Genomic DNA, 27,058 nt, shown 5'->3' with positions numbered 1-27,058 from the left:
AAAGGTGCAGCCTCTATGGAAAAGTTTGGTGATCCCTTAAAAAGTTAAACATGGGGGCGCCTGCCGGCTGTCAGTTAAACGTCTGACTCTTGATTTCGGCTCAGATCATGATCTCAGGGTCGTGAGATCGAGCCCCGCATTGGGCTCCATGCTCAGCAGGGAGTCTGTTTCTCTCCCTCTCTCTCTTAGCTCCTCCCCCCACCAGCATGCACACTGTCTCTAAAATAATCTCAAAAAAAAGGCTAAACATGGAATTACCATATAACCCAGCAATTCCACTCATAAGTATAGACTCAGAAGAACTGACGACAGATATTCAAATACCTGTACTTCACAAAGCACTATTCACAATAGCTAAAACGTGAAAACAAACCAAAACGTCCAATAACTAATGAATAAAGTATAGTATATCCATACAATGGAATATGATTTGGCCATAAAAATGAAGTACTGAGACATCCTACAACATAAACGAACCTCAAAAACTTTATGCTAAATGCAAGAAGCCAGACATAAAGAAGTCACATACTGGATGATTCCATTTATATGAAACATTCAATAGGTATATCCTGAAACAGAGAGCAGACTAAGTGGTTGCCAGAGGCTGGGAGGTAGAAGGAATGGAGAGTAATGGGTATGGGGTTTCCTTTTGGGGTGATGAAAACATCTTGGACTTAGATAGAGCTGATAGTTGCATAATACTATTAGTGTACTAAAGAAAATAAAGAGTGAATGAAGAGGGGCACCTGGGTGGCTCAGTCGGTTAAGCATCTACCTTCAGCTCAGGTCATGATCCCAGGGTCCTAGGATAAAGCCCGGCATCGGGCTCCCTGCTCAGTGGGAAGTCTGCTTCTCCCTCTACCCCTCCCCACTGTTGGTGATCTCTCTCTCTCTCTCACTCAAATAAATAAATAAAATCTAAAAAAAGAAAGAGTGGGGGCGCCTGGGTGGCTCAGTCGCTGGGCATCTGCCTTCAGCTCAGGTCATGATCCCAGGGTCCTGGGATCAAGCCCCACATCGGGCTCCCTGCTCTGCAGGAGGTCTGCTTCTCCCTCTCCCACTCCCCCTGCTTGTGTTCCCTCTCTCGCTGTGTCTCTCTCTGTCAAAAAATAAATAAAATCTTAAAAAAGAAAGAAAGAAAGAAAGAAGTGAAGGAAGATATTCTAGAGATGTAGAAGTGTGTCAGTCAACCACACTACTTAATCAACAATTTCAATCCATCATGAAGTGTTAGGAATTTCTTTGAATCTTTTGTTGAATAAAGGGGAATAAATATTTTAACTCAAACACTGAGTATTCGGGCAATAGCATTATGAAAACTTCCTGCTAAATGAGCATGTTAGCTGCTTTATACTTAAATCTTTGATACCTACCACTGACCTCCCCACCGCCTTCAATTCAGCTTCCTTACGAGGGGCTGTTACCTGCTCCCAAGGCTCTCTGTTAGAGGCATATTGAGAGGAGTTTGGTAAGATCTAGGAAGATACAATTTGGCACTAAGTGCTTCTGCTAAGGAGGCTCATTAAGTGAAAACTTAAGAGGAATAAGGGGATAATCTGGGGAAAGGAAGTAAGGATCTCACTAGTTAGGGCTAGTTGAGGACTTTAAGGAAAAGTGGTAAAGGGAGCCTTATTTTCCTTCTAGAAATGAGTAACCTCATTCAACAGGACAGGGAAGGGAAGAAAGACAAGATTCAGAGCAGAAGCCTTGGTCAAAAACAAAGAGTGGTGTCTGGCTGGAGCATGAGCATTCCTTTAGGAACTCAAGTGCAATGAAAGGGGATGAAGTACAGATTCAACTGGAATGAAGAATCACTGACAACTTACCTCTGAAAGTAACAAGAGGAATGTGAGGATGGCAGGAAAGGATATTTTTTAGGTTTAGTGTTCACAGGAACTCTAGCTCCAGGAGCTGATGCTATCAAAATCCATTCTTTCTAAGATACTGTCTGCAAAATACTTCCCCTGTCCATAGGATTGCTTACCGTATACACTGCCAGCAGAGCCAACTGGTTATATGGGCGCCCATTCTTGGGAGCAATATGCTGGGCCTTTAGGTACCAACTGGAATAGAAAAACAGTAAAAAATGCTAGCTCCATATCAATGCTTTCCCATTTCATCACCTGATAGCTCTAACTGCTTAAGACATAAGCTGGAGTGTTAGATGTAACGCTGGAGTGGTAAAGCCTGATTACAAAGACCAACAGGGGCACCTGTAGGACTTCCATATGAGAGGCAGCTCGGGTGGCCCATTGCTCTTAATAGGGCTTAGCTTAACGCCGCAAGGAAAGAGAAGCAATGAACAAGAGGCAAAAGTACCTGCGTGCTTTCCCGTAGTTTGCTGTGTCATTGGCTTGTTCCCGATACCTAGCAATATCTCCTTGGCAAATCATACATCGTTGGGCACTGATCAAAGCATATTTTACCTTCAGGAAAAATGATCAGTTAGTTGATCAGTTAGTAGTATACCCAAGAAACTTTAACTTCAACACCAAAGGACAATGATAGGATCAAAGTGACAGAACAGCACTAATAAGGCACTAGTAGTCCTCAACAAAGAAAAAAAAGTTTTCAGTCTAAACTTGCCTAGCGAAAACAGCCAATATGAGAAACAATGGCAGAAAAGAGAGGGGTCATTCTTATTTCAAGTCCCAGGTAAACAGAAGAAAACATTCTGAAACCTGGAAACCAGGAAACCTGACTCTCTCTGTAAGAGTTGTGTGATCTTCCGTAGGCCTTTGGGACTGTTTTTTGGACTCAAGTTTCTTCATCTGAATATAAAAATGCATACTCCATAGAGTAAGTGTTAAATACTTCACAAATTATAAAGTGATATACAAATACTAAGACAATTGTTTATTCTGTTATTTTCCTGTCATCACTATAGTCTCTCTCTCCTCAAACTATTAGTATCACTGCACTGTGTTACTGCCATTTCATTCACTTTGCAAAACAATAACAATTCCCTAAAATGATAACATAGTCACCCTTTACCAAACACCTACAAAATGGCCAGGGACTGGGTAGTTCTCTCTCCCTCTCTATATGTATGTTTTCTCAATAATGGGCTTGGCATCTGTCCCTCCATTACAAAACAACAGAGTAGACCCTTAACAATCCCAAGACATGTGTCCAACCAAAAAAACCTAAGGAACATCACTTCACAACATACAATTCCACTCCACCTCACACACAAGAAATTAACACATCACCGAATAAAGAACAAAACTTCAAGGAGAAGTAGATACTGCCCCTGAGGAAGGCTCATCCACTAGCTAAATAACTAGCTGCTGCACATCAACCTCCTAATATATAACAAATGTGTGCCTCAGCAAAGTTATGTACCATTACAAGCCATATACCTTCAGAGTCCTGACTATTCCACACATTCTATGAATGAACACCAAGAACCCTTTGTAGTTAGCTGACAAAGCACCAAGAAAACAGATTAGGTTTCCATACTACAGCACTCTAGGGCGCCTGGGTGGCTCAGTCGGTTAAGCGACTGCCTTCGGCTCAGGTCATGATCCTGGAGTCCCGGGATCGAGTCCCGCCTCGGGCTCCCTGCTTGGCAGGGAGTCTGCTTCTCCCTCTGACCCTCCCCCCTCTCATGTGCTCTCTCTCTCCTCTCATCCTCTCTCTCAAATAAATAAATAAAATCTTTAAAAAAAAAAAAAAAAAGAAACATACTACAGCACTCTACTATCTCAATGCGGGGAAGAAAAAAACAAATTCCACCAAAGGCTCTCCACTATCCTCTGGATGAAGTCCCAGATGATCTAGCTTCTGTTTACCTCTGCAGCACCACCTCCCCCCTCTCTCTCTGTACCTCAGTCAGACTAGACTTTTCTTAGTCTCCCTAACACACCATGCTCTTTCCAGCTTCAGGACCTGCACATATACTACTTCCTCTCCATAGAATGTTCTAGCATCTTCACATACACCTTCACTTGGCTAACATCTCAGATTTTTAGCCCCAGCTGAACTGACTTCCTCAGTCTTCCATGATCCTCTAAACCCCTTTACCTTATACCCCACCACAACATCCTCTGCAGAAGTTGCTGCATCTGCAATTACTAATCCACCACCTGTATTCACCCCTAAGCAAACTCTAAACTCCAAGAGCTGGGATCATGGCTTTCTTGTTCCACAATGAATTATGTGTCTTAGAAAGACATGTGGCATGTAGGAGGATCTCAATAAATACTTGTTGAGTAGTAATAGAGTTTGTGCACACCAATCATCAGGAGTAGAAAGACAAGAGGAAGTCTCTGCTCCATAAATCATATGCCTTTCTCTAATGAATCTTTATTTAACTTCTTCCTTTACCCTGGCCCTTTCTTCTCAATATATAAATATGCTTAAGACTCTTCCAGCTTAAAAACAAACTTCTCTTGACACTATGTTCTCTTTTAACTACTATCTTCCCTCCTTGCCTTCACAGCCAAGATTCTTAAAAGGATGGTCTATATTACTCCCTTCGTTGTATCTACTGTCCCACTTTTCATTCTCTGCAATCTGTCTTCCATCCTCTCCAACTGAAATAAATTGTGATAAGCTCATCCAATCCAATGGACACTTTCAGTAATAGCAGCATTCGCTGACTCTACAGCACTTGACAATTCTGCCCACCACCATCTTGAAATTTGATCCCCACCCCTCACTCTCTGGCTGACTGGCCAGTATCCCAGGATCCCAACTTCTGCTTCAACTATCACTTACACACTGATGACTTCTGAATCTATAGCACCAGCTTAGCTCTTTCCCCTGAGCTTCAAACAGACCAGAATATTCATCTGTTCATTTTCAAGTCCCTCTACTTACGCACAGCCAAAACTAAACTAACCTCTTCCTTCTCAGCCACTCTCCTAGGCCACAAACTGGGAGATGATCGAGACTCCTTATGCCTCCTATCTCATCATTCACACCAAATCAGCCAGCAAGTCAATTCTATTTCCCTTTTATCTTTCCAATTTGTCTCCTCTTTTCCACCTCCACTACCTCTACCTTAGGTTCAGGCCCTCAACCTGACCCTCCTACCTCCACTCTCTTGCCCCAAATCATCCATTTGCCAGTGACTGGTTCTAAGAAGAAATCTATGCTATCCATTTAGTGAAAATCAAGCCATGGCTCCTCGCTGCTTTCAGAATAAAGTCCAAACTCTTCAGTATGCCATACAAAAGTTTTTGATCTATCCCTTTCTACTTCATTAGCTTTACCTCCTACAACAGCCCAACTCCACATTACAAAAACCAGCATATTGAACTTCTTACACTTTCCAACAAGGCCTGATTCTCTCTTGCTGTGCTCTGTACTGCCCCTTCCACTCCTAGTCAGGTTTCAAGACTTGACAGTCCTCAGAAGTCTCCCTTGACTCCACCAGTCGGAATCAGAGCCATTTCGCTCTGTGCCCCTTCCACACTGTATATGTAACATTACCATGGTACTTATTACATGATAATTGCAAGTTTAATTGGTCTGTTCCCCCACTGGACTGTATCTTTTGTTCTGTATCCTCAACACCTAGCAGAGTGCCTAGCACATAACACTAGACAAATGCTTACTAAATGGATGATTACATTTAAGATGAAAAAGCTGGCTTACTGTCTTGCGTAATGGCTTGCTGCGAATCGCAAGACCATCCATGTAGTCCTCCAGTTTGAACTTGTAAGTAACCTGCAGCTTCTGAAGCAAACTATCAAAGAAGTCACTACCCTATAAAGACAAAAAATAAGAAACAGCTGAATCAGACTGTTCTGATCCAATCTACCCACCAGAAACTGGGGCAAGTAACCTGTCCACAGTTCTGCTAATGTTTAGTCATCCCATGTAAAGAGAGGCATACACAGTATTTAGTGGTCACCAACTAAACACAAGACAAATTCATAGTATCAGCCCCTCCATGGTTTTAAAAATATGAATACACACACACACACCATACACACTTTCTCCCCCCACAGCACCCACCCCCAAACAAGACATTCAGAAAATTTTCAAGGTCAGAACTAACTCCAATTGCCAATAAGTTATGGTCCCAAGGAAGCAATAGGGTGGGGTTAGGCCTAAACCCAAGAAAAGAGCATCAAGTTTTTAGTCAATGTTCTGCTACAAATCCTCATATTACAGGTGATAAAAACCCATCACAACTACAGAATGCTAAAGCCTTTATCCTGAGGACAAAAAGATGATGGTTTACCTCATCCAAGAGCTCCAAAAGTCTGTTCCGAATCTGTTCAGGGTTCTCAACATTTGGATCCTTGAGAAGCTGCCTGAACTTCTCAATCACCTGATAGAAAGCATTCTTCCACAGGATCTGATCCACATTCTGATTATCAGAGAACTCAATATCTAATAGGATACAGCGCTCATATAGCTGCAGCAGTTCAGCTCTGGAATAAAATACATGCAACTTCTAGCTCCAAATACACCATAAGAAAGGCTAAACCCAAGATCTGAGCTTCTTGCAAATTAAACACCTTCCTTGGCAGGAAATCCAAAATGCCACCAGGTACAGTACTCATTTGACTTTTTATTCTGCACAGCAGAATGTCATTCTAAAGACAGTTATGTCTAGGAAAATGATTTTCCCCATATGCCTCCACCTAAATTTAACAGCTGAAATAAGATCTTCACCACAAGTTATATGTTGTTCACTTCTTGGCATTCTGGAAAGTCTTTCCTTTTCCATTTCCAGATTCCATGTTCTCTTAAAGATTTTTTTTCTTAAAGAAAAAGTGGGAAGCATAATCATTTCTAAGACAAGAAACCAAATTTTCTGTTCTTTTTTCCAACTGCTCCTTCCTTATAAAAATCAATGTGAAAGGGATTTAATGCCCAGTGCCCTGCCAAAACAGTTTCTACGCTCCTCCACCACAGGAGCTTACCCACCTCCAGCTTACCCCCACGTCCCTCTAGGACGGAACACAGCACACCTGAGCTGGGTCATCTTCTCCAGACCCTCAGGGCTGATGCGGTCCCTGGAGAGCAGGTTGCTGAGCTGCAGTTCCTGGTTGTCAGCCACCCGGAGAAGCCTATGTAGCTCCTGCTGCTGCATGTTCCTCATGTGCTGTTCCATCTCCTCAGGACTCATGGTGCTGGCAGGGAGGGGGCCACAGACATACTGTCCTGATGCAGTTGGATAGCCTGGGTAGTAAGGCCCGGGGTACACACCATTTGTAGGGCCCACAGGGTACTGCAGAGGGCTATAGCCCGTATAAGGATACTGAGAGGCAGGGCCTGGTGTCCGGGGGTAATAATAGGGGTTGTCAGAGTTTTGAAACTTATAGTAAGATGCTTGGGCTTGGCGGGAATCACCCCAAGAGGTAGGGCTGACTTCATCATCAGTGTCTAAGAAATGTAGCTGGGGCGTCTGGCTCTTTAGAGCAGGTTTCTGATCAGGATTGTTTGGGTCCCATAATCGTCGAGTGGTGCCTCCTCGGCCCCAACTCCGAGATCCCTTACTACCAGATCCAAATAAAAGCCGAGGTCCCAAAGGTGCAGATTCTGGAGAACCGGCTGAACTGACAGATAGGGTGGTATGGGCAGGCAGAATCAGAATGCCACGACCACGGCCTCGAAGTTCTTGTTTCAGGTTTTTGGACTCCTGCTTCTCTGAGCCTTTGCCCCCACTGCTCAGGCCTTTGTCAAGCTTTATCCTATCCACATCCTCCCTGGCTGATCTCACGAGGGGGGAATCTTTGTTCATGGTTTCTGCATCAAAAGTGACACGAAGAGTGCCTCGATTTTCTTTCCCATTGCTTTTCTGCTCTCCCTCCCCACGGCCAGACCAGCTTCTTTCTAAATGTTTCTTCCTTTCCGAGCTCCTCCTGGGCCCATCGGGCTCATCGATTCTGTCCTCATCTAAAGAGTCAGTTGAGGACATAGATACTTGCTTCTTCAGTCGTGGCCTCTCCTTGGTCCGATCCTGTCGGCGGCGGCGACATCCACTATCAGTCAGGCCAGCCCCCTCAGCGCTGTTGTTGCTGCCAGCCGAGCTGGTACTACAAGTGCGGTAGCGGTTCCTTCGTTTGTCTGAGCGGGAGTAGCGCTTTGCTGAACCCGGCTTCCCCTGTGCCAGGTCATCGGTCACTTTCTTTATCCCCTCCCCCTTCTCAATCCTCTTTCCTTTTTCTCCCTTTGCAGCCCTTATTCTGTCACCATTTAGGCCTTTTTCTGCCTCATCTTTGTCTGGTTTATTCATGACCTCCTCTTTCACATTTCCCCTATACTCATCTTCTTCTACTCTCAATTGCTCCACCTGGTTGAGGATTTCTTCCTCACCCACTCTGCTAGTCGATTCTTTGGTAAGAGTCTGCAAACGCCTTCCAGGCTGGTAGATCTGCATGTCAGGTTTCTTTGTTCTCTTGATAATTCTTAGACTTCGATCCTCTTGTCCAGAGGTGCTAGGAAAGGACTCCTGTGCCCCAATATTTTCTGGGTCTACAGGACCATTTTGATGTTGGTTATCCAGTTCCTTGCAGACATCTTTAATGACCTGTGTACCATTTCCAACAGCAGAGGAATCCCTGTCGTTAGTAATTTCATCCTTAAATTCGTCACTCCCAGAAGGTTCCTTGATTTTAGGTTTGTTCCTCAATCGGGAAAGACCAGGCTTATAGATTTCCAGATCTGGGCGCCGGTTATCTCTGCGCTGCCTGGGCTCCTTCATGTTTTCTATGATGTTCGAGAGAGTGTTTGGGGAGGAACAGGTAGAAGAAAGGAACAAGTAGAAGAAAAGAATAAAAGGGGAGGGAAGGAAAAAAAACTGTCACTCTGGTTAAATAACAGAAAAGCCAAGCAAAAACAACACATCGAAATGCTAATACTGGCGAACATGGAAGGAAATTTCTGAAGCAGCAGAAATTCTACTAGGTTTACAGTACTTGTTTAGCAATTGGCAAGGCTAAGAACTTCATTATGTTAGAGCTATCTACACGTGAATGAGGGAAATAGGAAAAACAGTAACAACAACAACAACATACTCTCTTGTGTTACCCAAGTCATATCCAGATGTCCAAGACCTCAAACTACCTTATCATTGCCAGAATAAAAGATCTCTAACTATTTGAACATCAAACTGTTCTCTGCTATGGAGCCCTTGGATCCATTTTAGTCTTTTCTTCTAGTGCTTCTAACATTTTTCCAGGGTGGCTAAGCCCTTTTTAACATAGTAGTAGTAGTTGGGGATAAAGGAGAAAAAAAGGGGTATGCACAACAATCCACAGTTCTGGACATCTCTGGGGGGGGGGGGAATATGCAACTCCAGTCTCTGAACTTGACCAGGACAATCCTCTTCTTTTAGGATACCAATTGCCCAAACACATACCTCTTATTGAAGCAAACAGGAAGCAGTTCCTTTCACATTCTTCAACTCCACTCATGCTCACCAACTCTCTAACAGCAGCCAGCAGTCATTCCAAGGAAATACTGCTCAGACTATCATCATTAGAATACTGCGACTAACTGCTACTATGATGTGGAATATGAGAAGGAAAAAGTTCCATAAAGGAGCTTTCTCTGGAGGATGATGGAAGTATTGTGACATGCTCTCAAAATACCAAGGACTGTAGTACTTAAAAATAAGGGTACAGGACTTTCGAAACTACTCTCCAGGCTCCCTAAACTTACTGAATGACAGATAAGCAAGTATCTATTTTTTGTATCTGTTACCTTTACCTATTAAGGGGAGAGACTACTACAAATAGCCACTAAACTTGTCAATGGGAAACTGACAGCAATTACTGAGATTATAGAGTACTCAAAACAGAATGCTTTATAAAATCCTAGTATTGTTCTATAAACACCAATACAAACAAGCCCATAACAGGAATAAATAATATCCTCCAGCATTTAACTCATAGGTGTAACAAAACAGAAAGACGCAAAAACACAAAACCTCTGCCTCAGTATTTTCAAAAGCTTTATTAAAAAAACATTTCTTCAAGTGCAAATAAAGGCAAAGCAGCTTACCTCCAGAATAACTCACCCTCAGGAGCCTTTGTAACTTAAGTTAGAGGTGGGGAGGAGGAATGAGAAAAGCTACTACTACTCAGAGCAGAGGGAGAAAACACCCTGAATAATCCCATTCAACTGACCAACGAAAACCAATTTCACAGACTTTGGCCACAAGCCTGCAGAAGCACAACTACCATTCTACACAACTCCACCACCTAACAAAGGAGAGATGAGATACACCTGGAGCTTTCCTGGTGTGGATGGAGACTTTAATTTGCAAGATGAGCATTCTCTCTGATAAAAACTGCTCCCACATATGCCAAAGGCAAACCAGAATAGAGTCAGCTCTCTACCGGAGGTCCTGGATCTCTCCGGTGGCGCAAACTTCAGAATCCTGCCTTGGGGAAAAAGTTCAGCAAGGAAGTCCCAAGCTGTTCAATCTTTCTCCTCGATTTCCCCAGCTCCTTCTCTCCAACTCTAAAGAGATCACAGGGAAGGCATGCGGATGATTCCTCTGGGAACGATACATCCCGGGGCCTCCCCCAGACCCCAGCACCCGCTTCTCGCCGCGTCTCCTGACGACTGGGAATCACAAACTGCTCTGAGAAGGCTGGGGCAATGGGGAACAGTCACCTTCGCTGTGAGAAAGGGGGCGGAGGCAGGAATTCGGGTCGGGCTCTCCCGGAGGGGGCCGGGGCTGGCCGAGCCCGATTCCACACTGGTCCTCGGGCTAGTGGGGCAGCCAGGGGACGGCCCTCCGCCCCCGCACCCACTGCTGGGGAAGGGGCGGGGGCTCAGGAGCGCCGCGGACTAAGCAGGGAGGAGGCAGAGGAGGAGAGGGAGGCGGGGCGGGCAGGCCCGGCCCAGGAGCTGGGCGGTGCGACCCACCTCTGCTCCCGGCCTGCGGAGCCAGAGCAGCCAGAATCCCTCGCAGCTCCGACGCGGAGATCCGGACACGCTCCAACCCCTCCGCCATCTTCGCGGCTGCTGCTACAGCTGCAGCCACTCCGCCACCGCCGCGCGCAGCCAGGAAACCACGACGGACGGGCGGTGCGCGCGCTTACCCACCTCCCACCCGTGTCCCCGCCCCCTCCCGCCTTCCTCCCCTAACGACGGTGGCCGCACTGGGAGGAAAATCTCTGAACGCAAGTTCCGCGGCTCCAGAGAGCGGGGGAGGCGGGCGCTGCGCGTGCGCAGAGGTGTGGTCGGGAAGGTGAGCTGAGGCTGGAGTTGGGAACGCGGCGCCTGTGAGGTGAGGAGAGGCCTGGCCAAGGCAGGCCAGGCGACGCGGGCGTTCGCGGCGGTGGCTGCTGTTGCTGCAGTGGTGGCCATCGAGGACACTCGTGCTGGTCTGGGGTTCGGGCTGACGGAGACACCCCACAACCCGGCCGCCTCCAGTCATCTTAGGCCAGGGTCTCCCGCCACAGGCCCGGACTAGCGCCCCAGGCTTTTACTTGAGGATCTTAAAGGTCTTGTAAGAGCAGTTATTATCCGTCTCCCCCATCTGTTTTTTAGATGAGGAAACTGAATCCTAGAGAAGCGTAGCAAATTGCCCAGGGTGACACAGTGGATAAGTATCAGAGTATCAGTCTTTTCCTTTATGGCGGACTACATCCCCAAGACCCCTGACTTTCCCCACCCCCCCGACTTTTCTTTTTGTAAAAAAATACAGTAAAGTTGGCTCTTGCTGGGGGAAGGTTGTGTGGAAGTAAATCAAGAGGTATTGTAAGTCGACTTGGGAAGTTCTGTATCATTGTGGATTCTTGGAAAAATTACTTGACTTCCCTGGATCTGTGGTGGTTGTTTTGTTTTTTACATCTTTAAAATGTAACTGGATCAGAAGACTGGTACTTTAACTTCTTGTTCCTGAGCCCCTGTTCAGAACTGTGTGAAACTCCCTCTCCCAAGGCTGCTTCCCTCCACCTGTTGCTCCTTACCAGTCCCATACAGTCTATTGGACCTCTACACCATCAAAGAATAGTTACCAATAATTTTCCTTAGACTGGGTCTAAAAGATTGGAACAATCTCTGACAGAACTCGTTCAGTCCCTATTACGTGACACACATTTTGCCACCAAAGGCTAAGCAGATGGATAAAGTCAATAGATATGTGAAAAGATTCAGTGTTTCAAAAGAAGATTAATTTGAGTGGTCAGAGCAAATGGCAATCTTTAAAACATATGAATGAAATAGGAAGAAATATTAAAAACTATAATTCTTTTTTAAATTTATTTGAGAGAGAGCAGGAGTGGGGGGAGGGGCAGAGGGAGAAGCGGACTCCCAGCTGACCAGGGAGCTGGATGAGGGGCTGGGTGCCAGGACCTTGGGATCATGATCTGAGCCAAAGGCAGATGCTCAACTGACTGAGCCACCCAGACACCCCAAAACTAATACGTTTTAACTTTGAAGTTAGGACATTACATCAATTTTTTTTTCAAAAGATGGAAAAATAATCTGAACAAAATTCTTAGGAAAAACATGATTGCCAAATTAATGCAACAGTCTCTGTACTGCAGATGAGATACGTCAAAAGTTTACCCAGCTCAAGAGAATTTACCAGAACTCAGAGGGGAAAATATAATATAAAACTATGAGAGACAAGAATAGAAGACATGGAGAATGGATCCAGAAAACTAATAATAAAATACAAGTTCCAGAAGGTGATAACAGAACTGACTGAGGAGAAGCAGGAATCAAAGAAATAATAAAAGAAAATTTACTAAGTTGATGGGAAAATTTAAATTTAAGACTTAAGTTTAGCCCTCAAATTTAAAGGTTTATGAAATAAGGTAAAAATAAATGAACAATCCTTTTTAGACCTGTATTACAATGAAAGCTTCTGAGTTTAAAGAATTAAAATGTGTTTGACATGAAACAGTCAAGATACATAATTAAAAAAAAAATTTAAAGCCAGTTGCAGAACAATATATAGAGTATAGTATTGAGTGCAGCAAAAAACCATTTATTGTATATGTAAGTTTCTATATAAATACATCCTAAAAAGGTGTGCAAGAAAACATACTAAACTTTTTTTTTTTTTAAAGATTTTACTCATTTATTTGACAGAGAGAGACACAGCGAGAGAGGGAACACAAGCAGGGGGAGTGGGAGAGGGAGAAGCAGGCTCCCCGCAGAGCAGGGAGCCTGATGTGGGACTCGATCCCAGGACCCCAGGATCATGACCTGAGCCCAAGGCAGACGCCTAATGACTGAGCCACCCAGGCGCCCCCATACTAAACTTTTTAAAGTGGTTATCTTTGTAGAAGAGAATAGATTTAAGGGTTAGAGAGTGGAAGGTCTTTATATTTCTGTAATGGTTTAAATTCTTACAGTAGGAATTTGGTCACATATGGGTAATCCAAAAAATAACAAGTTTGTATAGTGGAGAAGGGAAGAATTCAAATTCTTTTTTTTTTTTAAGATTTTATTTATTCATTTGAGAAAGAGTGATAGAGAGCACAAGCAGGGAATGGCTGCGTGAGGAAAGGGAGAAGCAGACTCCCTGCTGAGCAGGGAGCCCGATGCAGGGCTCAATCCCAGGATCCTGGGATCATGACCCAAGCTCAAGGCACACACTCAACCTGTCTGAGCCACCTAGGCGCCCTGGAAGGAATTGAGTTTCTAAAAACAAAAACTGTACAGGTCATGTTTGCTGAGCACAGAGTAGTAAAACTAGAAATGAATAATCAAAAATAAAGCAAAATCTACTACTTGGAAATTTTTTTAAACAAATTTTATTTTTTTTAAAGATTTTATTTATTTGAGAGCACAAGAGTGGGGAGGATCAGAGGGAGAAGCAGACTCCCTGCTCAGTTGCTTAACCAACTGAGCCACCCAGACGCCCTAAACATAAATTTTAAATAACTCATAGGTCAAAAAGTAAACAAAGCTAAGATTGTGGATTCTTTAAAAATTAAAATGGGGGGGGGCACCTGGGTGGCTTAGTCGTTGGGTGTCTGCCTTCAGCTCGGGTCGTGATCCCAGGGTCCTGGGATCAAGCCCCACGTCCGGCTCCCTGCTCGGCGGGGAGCCTGCTTCTCCCTCTCCCACTCCCCCTGCTTGTGTTCCTTCTCTGGCTGTCTCTTTCTCTGTCAAACAAATAAATAAAATCTTTAAAAAAAATTAAAATTGGGGCACCTGGGTGGCTAAGTCAGTTGGGCATCTGCCTTCGACTCAGGTCGTGATCCCAGGGTCCTGGGATTGAGCCCTGTATCAGGCTTTCTGCTCAGTGGGAAGTCTGCTCTCCCTCTGACCCTCCCCCCTCTCGTGGTCTCTCGACTAAATAAAATTTTTTTTAAAAATTAAAATTAATGAAAATATTGCATAGCAAAACCTATGGTATATCATTAAAGCAATACTCAGGAAAATTAACAGCCTGAGTGCTTATATTATTAATTTTAAAAGAAAGTGATCCAGTAATAGCACTTCTGGGTATTTACCCCCAAAATACAAAAACACTGATTCAGGGGCGCCTGGGTGGCTCAGTTGGTTAAGCGACTGCCTTCGGCTCAGGTCATGATCCTGGAGTCCCGGGATCGAGTCCCGCATCGGGCTCCCTGCTCGGCAGGGAGTCTGCTTCTCCGCCTGACCCTCCTCCCTCTCATGCTCTCTGTCTCTCATTCTCTCGGTCTCAAATAAATAAATAAAATCTTTAAAAAAAAAAAAACAACACTGATTCAAAGGGGATACATGCACCTCTGTGTTTATTGCAGCAGTATTTACAATAGCCAAATTATTGAAACAGCCCAAGTGTCCATCAACAAATGAATGGATACAGAAGATGTGGGATAGATATACAATAGAATATTATTCAGCCATAAAAAAGAATGAAATTTTGCCATTTGCAATGACAGGAATAGAGCTAAAGAGTATAAGGCTAAATGAAATAAGTCTGTTTGAGAAGACAAGTAACATGATTTCACTCATGTGGAATTTTTTTTTTTAAAGATTTTATTTATTTATTTGAGAAAGAGAATGAGAGAGAGAGAGAGCTTGAGAGGGGGAGGGTCAGAGGGAGAAGCAGACTCCCCACTGAGCGCAGAGCCCGATGCGGGACTCGATCCTGGGACTCCAGGATCATGACCTGAGCCGAAGGCAGTCGCTTAACCAACTGAGCCACCCAGGCGCCCCCACTCATGTGGAATTTAAGAAACGAAAAAGACAAACCAAGAAAAAGACTCTTAACTATAGAGAACTGATGGTTACCAGAGGGGAAGTTGGTGGGGGGATGGGTGAAATAGGTGAAGGGGATTAAAGAGTACACTTATCCTGATGAGCACTGAGTAATGTATAGAATTGTTGAATCACTATATTGTATACCCAAAACTAATATAACACTGTATGTAAACTATACTGGAATTAAAATTTAAAACTTAATTAAAAAAATAAATAAAATTTAAAATTTAAAAAAAAACTTAAAAGTTTTTAAAGAATGAAAACTAATAATGGGACACTTGGGTGGCTCAGTCGGTTAAACATCCAACTCTTGGTTTCAGCTAGGGTCATGATCTCGCAGTGGTGGGATTGAACCCTGCATCAGGCTCCATGATCAGTGCAGAGTCTGCTTCAGATTCTTTCTACCTCTCCCTCTGCCCCTTCCCCGATTGCACATGCTCTCTCTAAAATGAATAAATAAGGGGCGCCTGGGTGGCTCAGTCGTTAAGCGGCTGCCTTCGGCTCAGGTCATGATTCCAGGTCCTGGGATCGAGCCCCGCATTGGGCTCCCTGCTACGTAGGAAGCCTGCTTCTCCCTCTCCCACTCTCACTGCTTGTATTCCCTCTCTCGCTGTGTCTCTCTCTGTCAAATAAATAAATAAAATCTTTTAAAATAAATAAATAAAATGAATAAATAGAATCTTTTTAAAAAATGAAAATTAATAATTATTAAACGAGAGAAAACAAGAAAAAAAGATAAAATCAAATTAATAAAAGAAAAAGAATAGCACTTGATAAATTGAAGGGCTCATTTTTCAGAAATAGACATTAAAAATAGACACATTTCTGGCAAAGAAAAAAAGGACATCCTCTTAGATATCTGATAAGTAATTCAAACTTATGAAATCTCTGATTTTCCCTTAAAATACTTGTTTGTTCACCAGCCATATCTCAATAAATTATGCCATCATCTAAGTCAAAACCCACCTCCCTCACTCCCCACATTTAATCCAATATCAGAATATATGCCTTCTATCTCTGTAGTGGACAACTATGGTATTCATTACCTCAACATTCTCATTTTTTCTCTTGAAAACTGCCCCCCCCATTCTCACTCAGAAGTACCTTTTCTTTTTCTTTCCTTTTTTTCTTCTCACTTTTGTTTGCTATTTTTCCCTCAGGGACAGAGATTTGAGGCAATCATACGATTTGGTTCACCCTTTCATCAACAAGTCCTTTCTCATTTTATCTTTTTTTCCTTCATTCCAGTTATTCATGTTCCATCCCTCCCTTCTTAGATAGCCACTCTAATTGTGTTTAATTTATGTCTTTGGTTATACATGTATCTTTGAATAATATATCATTTTATGTATGTGTTTTAAATGTACATAATTGATACTGCGTTATAGAAATCATTGTTTCTTTTTCACGTTTCTGTAAATACTTCTGACTGTTGCATAGTATTGTCAAATGACCTCACACCGTTGGCCACTGGTCCTAAGCCAAGATGTGCCAATCAGAATCCTTACCCAGAATTTTTGAACTGAAACTAAGAAAAAAATCCCTTTCCAGTGTGGAAGCCATAAAACGTAAAACAGGAGCTGTCAGCAGCCAAATGTCCTGCCATGTGGAACCAGCTGGTCTGCAATGAAAAAGAATGAAGCCAACATGCAGAAAACAGCAGAGGTGAGAAACAATGGTCCTGGAAAAATCTCAAGTCTCTGGTTCCAGTTTTTCCTGAAGTTTCATATTCCTGCCCTTCCCATGGTTCAACTCTTCCTGGATTCCATGAACCAGTAAATCCTATTACCTCCATCTTGTGCCTAAGCCAGTTCATATTGGGATTCTATGACTTGCAACCAAGAGGCCTAATTATAATCTCCAAAATGTATCTCGTGTGTGTGTGTGTGTGTGGTTTTTTCCTTAATTGTGGTAAAGTCCACATAACATGAAATATACCACTGTAACCATTTTTAAGTGTACAGTTCAGTAGTGTTAAGTGCATTGACATTGTTGTACAACCAATCTCCAGAACTCTTTTTATCTTGGAAAACTGAAACTATACAACTACCCACCCCCCCACCCCCAGCTTCTGGCAACCACCATTTTAGTTTCTGTTTATGAATCTGACTACTCTAGGTACCTCACATAAGTGTAATCATTACAGTATTTATTTTTTTGTGACTAGCTTACTTCACTTAGCATAATATCCCCAAGATTCATTCATCCATGTAGCCTATCAGAATTTCCTTCCTTTTTAAGGCTGAATGATACTCCATTGTATGTAACATACCACATTTTGTTTACTCATTGGGTTGCTCCCACCTTTTGGCTATTATGAATAATGCTGCTATTAACATAGGTGTACAAATATATCTTTGAAACACTTTTTGAATTCTTTTGGGTATATACCCAGAAGTGGAATTGCTGGATCATATGGTAATTCTATGTTTAATTCTTTGAGGAACTACCATACTGTTCACAGCAGCTGCACCATTTTGTATTTCCACCAAGAGTACACAAAAAGTCCAATGTCTCCACATCCTCGCCAACACTTGTTTGCCTAATAGTAGTCATCCTAGTAGGTGTAAGGGGGTATCTCACTGTGGTTTTCATTTGAATTTCCCTAATGATTAGTGATGTTGAGCATCTTTTCATGTGCTTGTGTCCATTTGTATATCTTCTTTAGAGAAATGTCCATTCAAGTCCTTTGCCCATTTTTAAATCAGATTTGTTTTTCCAAAATGTATCTTGATTATTTTTTCTACCCTCACTTTCACCATCCAAGCACCTGTGGATTTTCATGTAGACAATACTTCTTAAATGGACTCCCTGATTCCAATGTTCTTTCTTTCCTTTTCATTCAGCATAATGTAGCCAGAGTGATTTTCTGAAAATACAAATTCTAACATGTCACTTAACCTGCTCAAAATTGTCCAATGGCATTCCATTGCTCTTCAGAAAAAAAAAAAAAAATCCATGAGTCCTGGTCCCTTATGATGTAGACCCTGCCAATTTCACTCTCCTTCTCTCTTATCATACTCGCCTTTGATCACTATTTTCAGATACATTGTCCTTCTTTTAGTTTCCGGAATATGCCATGTTCCTTTCCTCCGTAAAGCCTTCACACATACTCCCTCCACCTGAAACACTTTTCCATCTACTCTCCCCATTCACCTTATGGGTCATAACTTAAATTTCACTTCTCCATAGAGGATCTTCCTTAACCTCCTTCCTTGATCTAAATATCCTCCCATTATAGTATCTTGACACACTTCCCTGATATCACCTATCAATATTTGTAAATATGTATTTATTTTTGGATTATTTATTACACATCTCTCCACTAGATTATAAGCTTTAAGAGCAGAGACAAGTCTATTTTTCTAACACTATATCCCAGGATCAAATAATATCTGACATAAAGCGGTGCTCTTTATGTCAGAGGTGCTCTTTATGAATACCAATGAATACCAACGATAGGAAGAATGCTTAGAAATATTAATGTGTTCAACTTTATACTAATATATTTGAAATTTTAAATTAGATGATTTCCCCAAAAAGTTAAATACAAATTACCAAAATTAATTCAGGCGGAAGTGGCAAATCTAGATAAACCAATTAGCTGTGAAGTCACTGAAAAAGTTACCAGAGGTAAAATTACAAGGTAAAGACAAATCTTTATTTGCAGATAGTGTGATTGTTTGGAGAGTGAACTATAAAACTATTAGATCTAACAAAGTAATCTACTTAAGTATCCTATTACATGCTAAATATACAAAAATTATTAATTTTCATATATATCATCAGTAAGCAATTTAAATACCTAATTAAAAATACCTTATCTCGGGACACCTGAGTGGCTCAGTCAGTTGAACGGCTGCCTTTGGCTCAGGTCCTGATCCCAGTGTCCCGGGATCGAGTCCTGCATTGGACTCCTTGCTCAGTGGGGAGTCTGCTTCTTCCTCTGCCCCTCCCCCTGCTTGTGCGTTCTTTCTCTCTGACAAAATCTTTAAAAAAGCAACAAAAATATTTTGTACTTAGGCATAAATTTAATCAGATCTACACAGGACTTACATAATGAAAACCTTATTGAGAAACCTAAAACAAAAAGACTTTACTAAATTGAAAGACACCCATGGAAAGACACCCATGTTCATGGATGGGAAGGCTCAGTATTTTTAAATGTCAATTATGCTGCCAGTTCATTTGTATATCCTAAACTGGCAACCTTGTTAAAGGATTCTGAAAGTTCATTTGAAAGGATTGATGTATGAGAAAAGCCAATACATTTTAGAGTATTCGTGACAGAATGTATTAATACAGTGAACAGATGGAGAAGGAATTGGCAGTCTGATTAGTGGAACAAAATACAAAGTCCAGAAAGGTCCCAAGTGTTAATAGAAATTTAATTTATTTTTAAATCAGCTCAGTGTTGTTGTGTTTTTTAAAGATTTTATTTGTTTGACAGAGACAGCCAGAGAGGGAACACAAGCAGGGGGAGTGGAAATTTAGTTTTTGATAAACAGCACTTCAGGAAAAAATAGATGATTTGGTCGGAAGTGGTATGTTAAAGATTCACAAAAGAATGTGGCCAATATACAGGAAAAAAATGTTTAATCACTAGTAAAGAAATATATATTCAAACTACTAGACATTTCATTAAATTGACAGATCAGAAATGATACAGCAGGGTGAAGGGAAAAAGGGCATTCCTTAGAAACTGCTGTTGGGAGTGTAAATTGATAAAATCTACAACTCCTCTGGAAGTCAGTTTGGCAGTGGGTATCACATATCTTAGAAGTGTGCATACTTTTTGATGCAAAATGCCCTTTGGCAGAAGCTACCCACAAAGATCTTGCAACGTATCTGTTCATTACATTATTATAGACAAAAAATTGTAGAAAAAAAGAATCTAAATGTTCAACAAGTTATGTAAAAAATTTTTTTAAACTATGGTATTTTTGTTAAAAGAAGTAGCCATTTAAAATGTTGTGTATCTATTGATAAGCAAAGATTCATATTCATAATATTGTCTGAGAAAAAGCAAGTTACCAAATGTGTCAAAAAAGTTTTGTCTGTCGATGTATGGGGGCCTGGAAAGAGAAGTCCTAGAACTTAGCAATTGTTTTGAGCGGAGGAAACAGATCAAATTGTTTTTTTAATTGAACATGCACTGCTTTTGTTTGTTCATAAAGAAGAATAAAGGGAAACTTCATGTTTAAATGCTACATTAAAAATAGTGAAAAACAGAAGCATAAGTTACTGAAAATTAATAATTATAGAAACTTCAAAGAAATTGAGCCAATTGGAATAGGAATAAACAAAATGTTATCTATGATTTTAACTGTCATATAATGTATGTATATTGAAGAAACAGGAGACAGAAAATGAACATAATTAATTAGGATGATAGGATTGTAAGCAATTTTTCCCCTTGTTAAATAATTTTTTTAAATAAAAATTTATAACAGATTTTGAACCCAGTTCATTCAAGCTTCACAACAATGATGAAAAATTAGAGACCAGTGACAGTGCCAAGAGATGGATGGTATGGGTGAGGGGTAAGCTTTAAGCCTTCCATAATCACCAATTATTTCCTATAAAGCTTAACCAGAAAAAAAAACCACCTTATATTTACTAAGAAACACAGCTTCAAGACAAGTTCCTTTCTATACAGAGATTCTGGAGCCCCAGTACTAGAGACCATTCCATTAACACCACAGACCCCAGGTGTATTTTCCTGTGTTGTACATTTTCTTCCCCCACCCTTTTTTTTTTTTGGAAAAAAAAATTTTTTTAAAGATTTTATTTATTTATTTGAGAGAGAGAGACACAGCAAGAGAGGGAACACAAGCAGGGGGAGTGGGAGAGGGAGAAGCAGGCTTCCCGCTGAGCAGGGAGCCCGATGCGGGGCTCGATCCCAGGACCCGGGGATCATGACCTGAGCCGAAGGCAGACGCTTAACGACTGAGCCACCCAGGCGCCCCTTTTTTGGAAATTTTTTAAGAGCAATTTAAGTTTCACAGCAAGATTGATGGGTAGTTGAGAGACTTCCCATATATCCCATACCCCCACAAAAGCAGAGCCTCCCCCATTATCAACATCCCCCACCAGAATGGGATTGTTACAATTGAACCTGCATTATGCATCATTACCAAAGTCCATGGTTTACATTATTGTTCACTTTTGACATTCTGTGGGTCTGTTAGCCATTTTCAAAATCTTTTCATTAAACATATTGTCTCAGGCTTTGCTCTGACCCCTTTTTTATTCCTGGGTTTCAGAACCATGTGTGCTCAGTACTGCATCTCCTTTGCTGATGTTGAAAAAGCTCATGTCAACATTCAAGATTTTATTCACCTCACACCAGTGCTAACAAGTTTCATTTTGAATCAAGTAACAGGGCGCAATCTTTTCTTCAAATGTGAACTCTTCCAAAAAACTGGATCTTTTAAGGTAATAATGCCTTTTGATAATGTATCATGTTATCTTTTCAAACCTCTTTCCCATACACATTTATTTGATCTTCCTGACCACCCAGTGAGGTAGGTAGAACTATTTTTATAGCTGAAGAAAGGGTTGTAGAAATTTTCCTTTGGTCAAGTGCTGGTTACTTAACATTATGATGTTGATAAGCCACTTATAATTTCAAAATTTCTTATAATTGGGGTGATGATATAATTTACTCTCCAAACTAGAACATGTTTGAGAATGAAAGGGGCAACTTGTGATTAAACCCAGGCAATAGACATTAGCCTCTATTATTGCAAGGCAACATGGGCAAGTGTGATCACCCTGTATACAACCAAGTTTAGGCATTCACTTTGTGTCAACTTGCTTTTCATTGATACCTTATTATGAATATAAAAGATCTAAATCTAGCTAAGCCCTCATACAATAAGATCTTTTTCTATGAAATATGTCAGAAAAGCATGCAACTCTTGATTTTGGGGTTGTGAGTTCAAGCCCCACATTGGGTGTAGAGATTCTACATAAAATTTTAAAAACTTAAAAAGATAAAAGACTTCTGTATTGATTCACTGCAGTAATTTCTGTTAGTTGAGTTTTAGGATCCTTTCAGGTAAAAATCTGAAAGTTGAATTTAGTACTATGCCTGATAGGTATTAGTACCTGTTAAGTCGTAGTTTTAGGACTGCGTTTCCCCACCCATTAATGAGCACTTTATGAGTGTTTATGTTAAACACTATATTCTCTTTTGCCCTTTGTTTCTGCTATGGTTTATTTTTCATTCATCACACATCAAATACTGATTAACTATACTAGGCATACACACATGTATATACATACACAGTAGGTCTTGTACTATTATTCACATTTACGGGGTAAGACAAGCTAGTCAACAACCAGGTTAATGACAAGTAACTTGAAAGATAAAATACCTAACTTGAAAGAATGAAATGCCTAATTTTGCATGGGAGATGAAGGAAGTTGAACCCAGTGATGTTTGATCCAAATTTTATAGGTTGAGTACTTTTAGCCAGATCAGGGTGAAGGAAAAGAACTATATGTAGGTTACAGGGGTGTGAGCTAACCTGTAGGAGGGGAACTAAGCAATTTAGGATGGCTACAACAGTGACAGAAGCAGTAAATATGTTTTAAAAGACTGCAACTTGTAAGCAATTTGTACTTACAAAATAGGCAGTCAATAAAAAGAACATTTTTAAAAGGTCACTTTCAAATTCTAGTGGAAATATTAGAGAATGATCCTTGGGGCAAGATCAGTTGAGGTTTGGTAACATGCAAGTTGAGAAATGAGGCTTCACCAAGGTAGTGGCAAGGACACGAGATATTTCAGAGGTACAATCAATAAGATGTCATGATAGAATGGATGTGCGGTGTTAGGAAGAGAAAATCTAGGAAAGCTCCTTGGTGTTTTTAAAAGAAACTTTTGGTTTCACCATCCCTTTTCCAGATTCGTGGTGCCCTTAATGCAATCAAAGGCTTGACTCCTGCCACCTCAGAAGAGAAGCCCAAAGCTGTGGTTACTCACAGCAGTGGAAACCATGGCCAGGCTCTCGCTTATGCTGCCAAATTGGAAGGTACTTGACTAACTTCTCAGGGTACTGGGTAGGATCATCAGAGAAGAGTGGAAAAGTATTCTTACTCAGTGAGATTGGTGATTACTGTGAGAAAGTTATTTCCAGGTTCTTATCTCATTATAAGCAAACTGAACAGAAGTTTCTATCCTAAATTCTCCTGATTTGTACTAACTAAACGTGCTTCTCCCCTCTAGGGATTCCTGCTTATATTGTGGTGCCCCAAACAGCTCCCAATTGTAAAAAATTGGCAATACAAGCCTATGGAGCCTCCATAGTGTACAGTGAACAGAGTGATGAGGTAAGGAAGAGAGCAGTGTTCAGCATCACCTTAACATTTTCACCATCAAATGAAACTTCTCTTCCTAGCCTACCGGCTGTTTCTTCTATCCTCCTATGTTTCCTCTTCACCTTTCAATGTTAGCATACCCAACCTTTTGTCTACCTATACTCACTCAGATGAGATCATTAATCTCAGTTTAAAATATCACCTATACTCTGGGGTGCCTGGGTGGCTCAGTCAGTTGGGTTACCAACTCTTGGTTTCGGCTCAGGTCATGGTCTCAGTGTGGTGGGATTGAGCCGTGTGGGGCCCCACGCTTGGCAGGGAGTCTGCCTCTCTCTCCCTCTGCCCCTCCCCCTGCTCTCGCTCTCTCTCAAATAAATAAAATCTTTAAAAAATATATGAAAAAAAATATCACCTGTACTTTTTCTTTTTTTAAAGATTTTATTTATTTATTTGACAGAGACACAGCGAGAGAAGGAACACAAGCAGGGGGAGTGGGAGAGAGAGAAGCAGGCTTCCTGCGGAGCAGAGAGCCCGATGCGGGGCTCGATCCCAGGACCCTGGGATCATGACCTGAACCAAAGGCAGACACTTAACGACTGAGCCACCCAGGTGCCCCTATCACGTGTACTCTTAACTCCAGTCCTGACCTTTGCCCTTAACCCAGACTTATATTGTCCAATGATTACATGATATTCCCTCTTGGACTGTCTTAATAGGCTTCTCAAACTTACCATGTCTAAAACCAAACTCCTGATCTTCCTCCCCAGTGCTGCTCCTCTTCCAGTCTTCCGCATCTCAGTAAATGGCAACTTTTATCCTTCTAGTTGCTCAAAATAAATGAAGTCACCTTTGAGAATTCTCCCACATCCTGCATCCAAATCTTAGTCCTACTTTCAAATCATTTCCATTATCCAGGGCACGTGGCTGGCTCAGTTGGAAGAGTATGCGACTCTCGATCTCAGGGTCGTGAGTTCAAGCCCCATGTTGGATGTAGGTAACTTAAAAATAAATAAATAAACTTAAAATACGTTTCTATTATCCAACTACTTCTAACAGCCTTTATCATCAATGCCCTAATTCAAATGAACATCAGTTTTCATCTAGATACAGTAGCCTAAGTGGTCTCTCTTCTTCCACCCTTGCCCAACTACCCTGTTTTCTAAAAAACAACCACAACTATCCATTTAGTAAGTTAAAACTTGTCTCGTCAGTTGAAATCCTCTAATGGTTTCCCATCTTATACACAGTGGTAACCAAAATTCTTGCAGTCATTTAAGGCCTGGATGAATTGGCCCATTTCAATCTTTCTGACATCATCTCCCATTATTACTGTCCCACCAAACATTCCACACCAACCACACTAACTTAGCCTTTTCTCAGAAAAGCCAAGCACTCCTACTTTGTGGTCTTTGCACTTGCTATTATTCTCCCTCTGGAATATTCTGGAGATCCACAGCACTTGTTCCAACCTATTAAAATGTCACATTACCAGAGGCCCTTCCTGAACACCCTCTATAAAAGACTTATTCTCGGGCGCCTGGGTGGCTCAGTTGGTTAAGCGACTGCCTTCGGCTCAGGTCATGATCCTGGAGTCCCTGGATCGAGTCCCGCATCGGGCTCCCTGCTCGGCAGGGAGTCTGCTTTGCCCTCTGACCCTATCCCCTCTCATGTGTTCTCTCTCATTCTCTCTCTCTCAAATAAATAAAATCTTTAAAAAAAATAATAAAATAAATAAATAAATAAATAAAAGACTTATTCTCCATAGCATTTAGACATGCCATATATTCACTTATATGCCACCCCTCCCCATCGTATTAGAACCTAACTCCACTGAGTACAGGGACTAGTTTGTTCACTGTTACATCCCCAGTACCCAAAAAAAGTCTGAAAAAAGAAAGATGGCTAATAGTGTTAAATGACTAAATCTAACTTGTTGGGAACTCTTAAATACAAAACGAACATGTTAGTTTAATGTACTCTTTCAGTCCAGAGAAAATGTTACAAGAAGAATTATGGAAGAAACAGAAGGCATCATGGTACATCCCAACCAGGAGCCTGCAGTGATAGCTGGGCAAGGGACAATTGCCATGGAAGTACTAAACCAGGTAAGAACTGTTAATTCTTGTTTAGCCACTGGTAAAGCTGCTGTTTGGCTGTACAATTATTTTATGTACATATAAAACTGGTTATTAATAGACCTATTTATACTTTATATTGTTTTCACTAAAGGTACCCTTGGTAGATGCGCTGGTGGTACCTGTAGGAGGAGGAGGAATGGTTGCTGGAATAGCAATTACAGTTAAGGTAAAAAAAATAGCTTCTGGAGAACTCCCCACTTCAGACATAGAGAATTTTATTTTACATCATAGTACATTGAGGATACTTGGCTCAACATTCCCAATTGCTGTTCCTTCCCATCAACCCTTGGCACTTGAAGTGGAAGGCTCTTCTCTGCTTCACTACCCTGTTCTTAATCTGTAACAACTTTACAGGGCAAAAGCAGTTACAATGAGTGGCATCTCACAGTCCTTTCTCTGAATTCCACCTCAACAACCCACTATCCAAGTCAGGGGCTACTCTTTTCCCTAGTTACCAGTAGAACCAGATGTGATCTAAGCAACTAAAGGCTAGTATTAGGCATATACTTTAAAATGCTTGAAGGTCTATTTTTATTACATCAAGGGAAAGGCTCCTGAACAGAAAATGAGTTACCTGTATTGCCTATTTTACTACAGGTATGCAGGCAAAATGCTGTGGCTGGTTTTAAAATGTCTAATATTCCTCTTCTCAGGCTCTGAGACCTACTGTGAAGGTATATGCTGCTGAACCCCTGAATGCAGATGACTGCTACCAGTCTAAGCTGAAAGGGGAACTGACTCCTAATCCCTGTCCTCCAGAAACCATAGCAGATGGTGTCAAATCCAGCATTGGCTTAAACACCTGGCCTATTATAAGGGACCTTGTTGATGATGTCTTCACAGTCACAGAGGATGAAATTAAGGTGAGGCTCTGATAGGAAAGGAAAATACGAAAGAATGGAGCAACTTCTTAGGCAAAAGAGTCTTCTGTTGAGTAGCAACTTACTCCCTGGGGACTTGACTACGTGACTTCATGACGTGGGATGGTGCCCCAGATGTATTAAGACAACCCTCTCAACAGTAGAAGCAGAGTTAGGATGGGAAAAAAGCCCTACCTTTCATTGGCGAGCATATACATATGGCCAAGAAGAAAAGGTCAGACTGGGTATATAACCCCATCTGGCCTTTAACTGTAAATAGGCTCTTTTCCCTTTTCCGATTTCACTAATTCTTACTCCCTTCCATACCAACAGTATGCAACCCAGCTGGTGTGGGAGAGGATGAAACTGCTTATTGAACCTACAGCTGGTGTTGGAGTCGCTGCTGTGCTGTCTCAGCATTTTCAAACAGTTTCCCCAGAAGTAAAGAACATTTGTATTGTGCTCAGTGGTGGAAATGTAGACCTAACCTCTCTAACTTGGGTGAAGCAGGCTGAAAGGCCAGCTCCTTATCAATCTGTTTCTGTTTAGTTTATGCAAAAGAGATGGCATTCAGTATCTCTAAACACTTGGAAATTTTGTTTC

General features: G+C 41.6%; 2 protein-coding genes across 3 annotated transcripts in view; one reads left to right on the top strand and one right to left on the bottom strand.

The window, feature by feature from the left end:
- The window catches only part of SMG6 (SMG6 nonsense mediated mRNA decay factor), a 233,067-nt gene extending 222,068 nt beyond the window's left edge, over window positions 1-10,999 (bottom strand). The window contains exons 1-6 of the mRNA XM_021704528.2: window positions 10,843-10,999; window positions 6,933-8,673; window positions 6,197-6,389; window positions 5,605-5,715; window positions 2,320-2,426; window positions 1,985-2,063 (exon numbers count right to left, since the gene is read on the bottom strand). Of these exons, the coding sequence (XP_021560203.1) occupies window positions 1,985-2,063; window positions 2,320-2,426; window positions 5,605-5,715; window positions 6,197-6,389; window positions 6,933-8,673; window positions 10,843-10,930 (2,319 nt within the window). The 5' untranslated portion in view covers window positions 10,931-10,999. The remainder of the gene's footprint in view (window positions 1-1,984; window positions 2,064-2,319; window positions 2,427-5,604; window positions 5,716-6,196; window positions 6,390-6,932; window positions 8,674-10,842) is intronic.
- A 148-nt stretch (window positions 11,000-11,147) lies between these two features.
- On the top strand, window positions 11,148-27,004 carry SRR (serine racemase). 2 transcript variants are annotated; one of them, XM_021704143.2, is made up of 9 exons: window positions 11,148-11,206; window positions 16,681-16,794; window positions 21,396-21,567; window positions 23,045-23,171; window positions 23,366-23,469; window positions 25,443-25,562; window positions 25,687-25,761; window positions 26,249-26,458; window positions 26,789-27,004. In XM_021704143.2, exons 2-9 carry the CDS (start codon window positions 16,766-16,768, stop codon window positions 27,002-27,004), a joined length of 1,053 nt encoding a protein of 350 aa, XP_021559818.1. In that variant the 5' UTR covers window positions 11,148-11,206; window positions 16,681-16,765. The 2 variants fall into 2 exon arrangements, with proteins under 2 accessions (XP_021559818.1, XP_021559820.1); XM_021704145.2 differs by lacking the exons at window positions 11,148-11,206; window positions 16,681-16,794 and adding an exon at window positions 20,642-20,672.
- Window positions 27,005-27,058: the final 54 nt, after the last annotated feature.

Source organism: Neomonachus schauinslandi, chromosome 15 (genome assembly GCF_002201575.2).
Source record: "Neomonachus schauinslandi chromosome 15, ASM220157v2, whole genome shotgun sequence".
NCBI classification, from domain to species: Eukaryota; Metazoa; Chordata; class Mammalia; order Carnivora; family Phocidae; genus Neomonachus; species Neomonachus schauinslandi.
The sequence above is the reverse complement of the archived record's forward strand: the minus strand, read 5'-3'. Positions and strand labels throughout refer to the sequence as shown.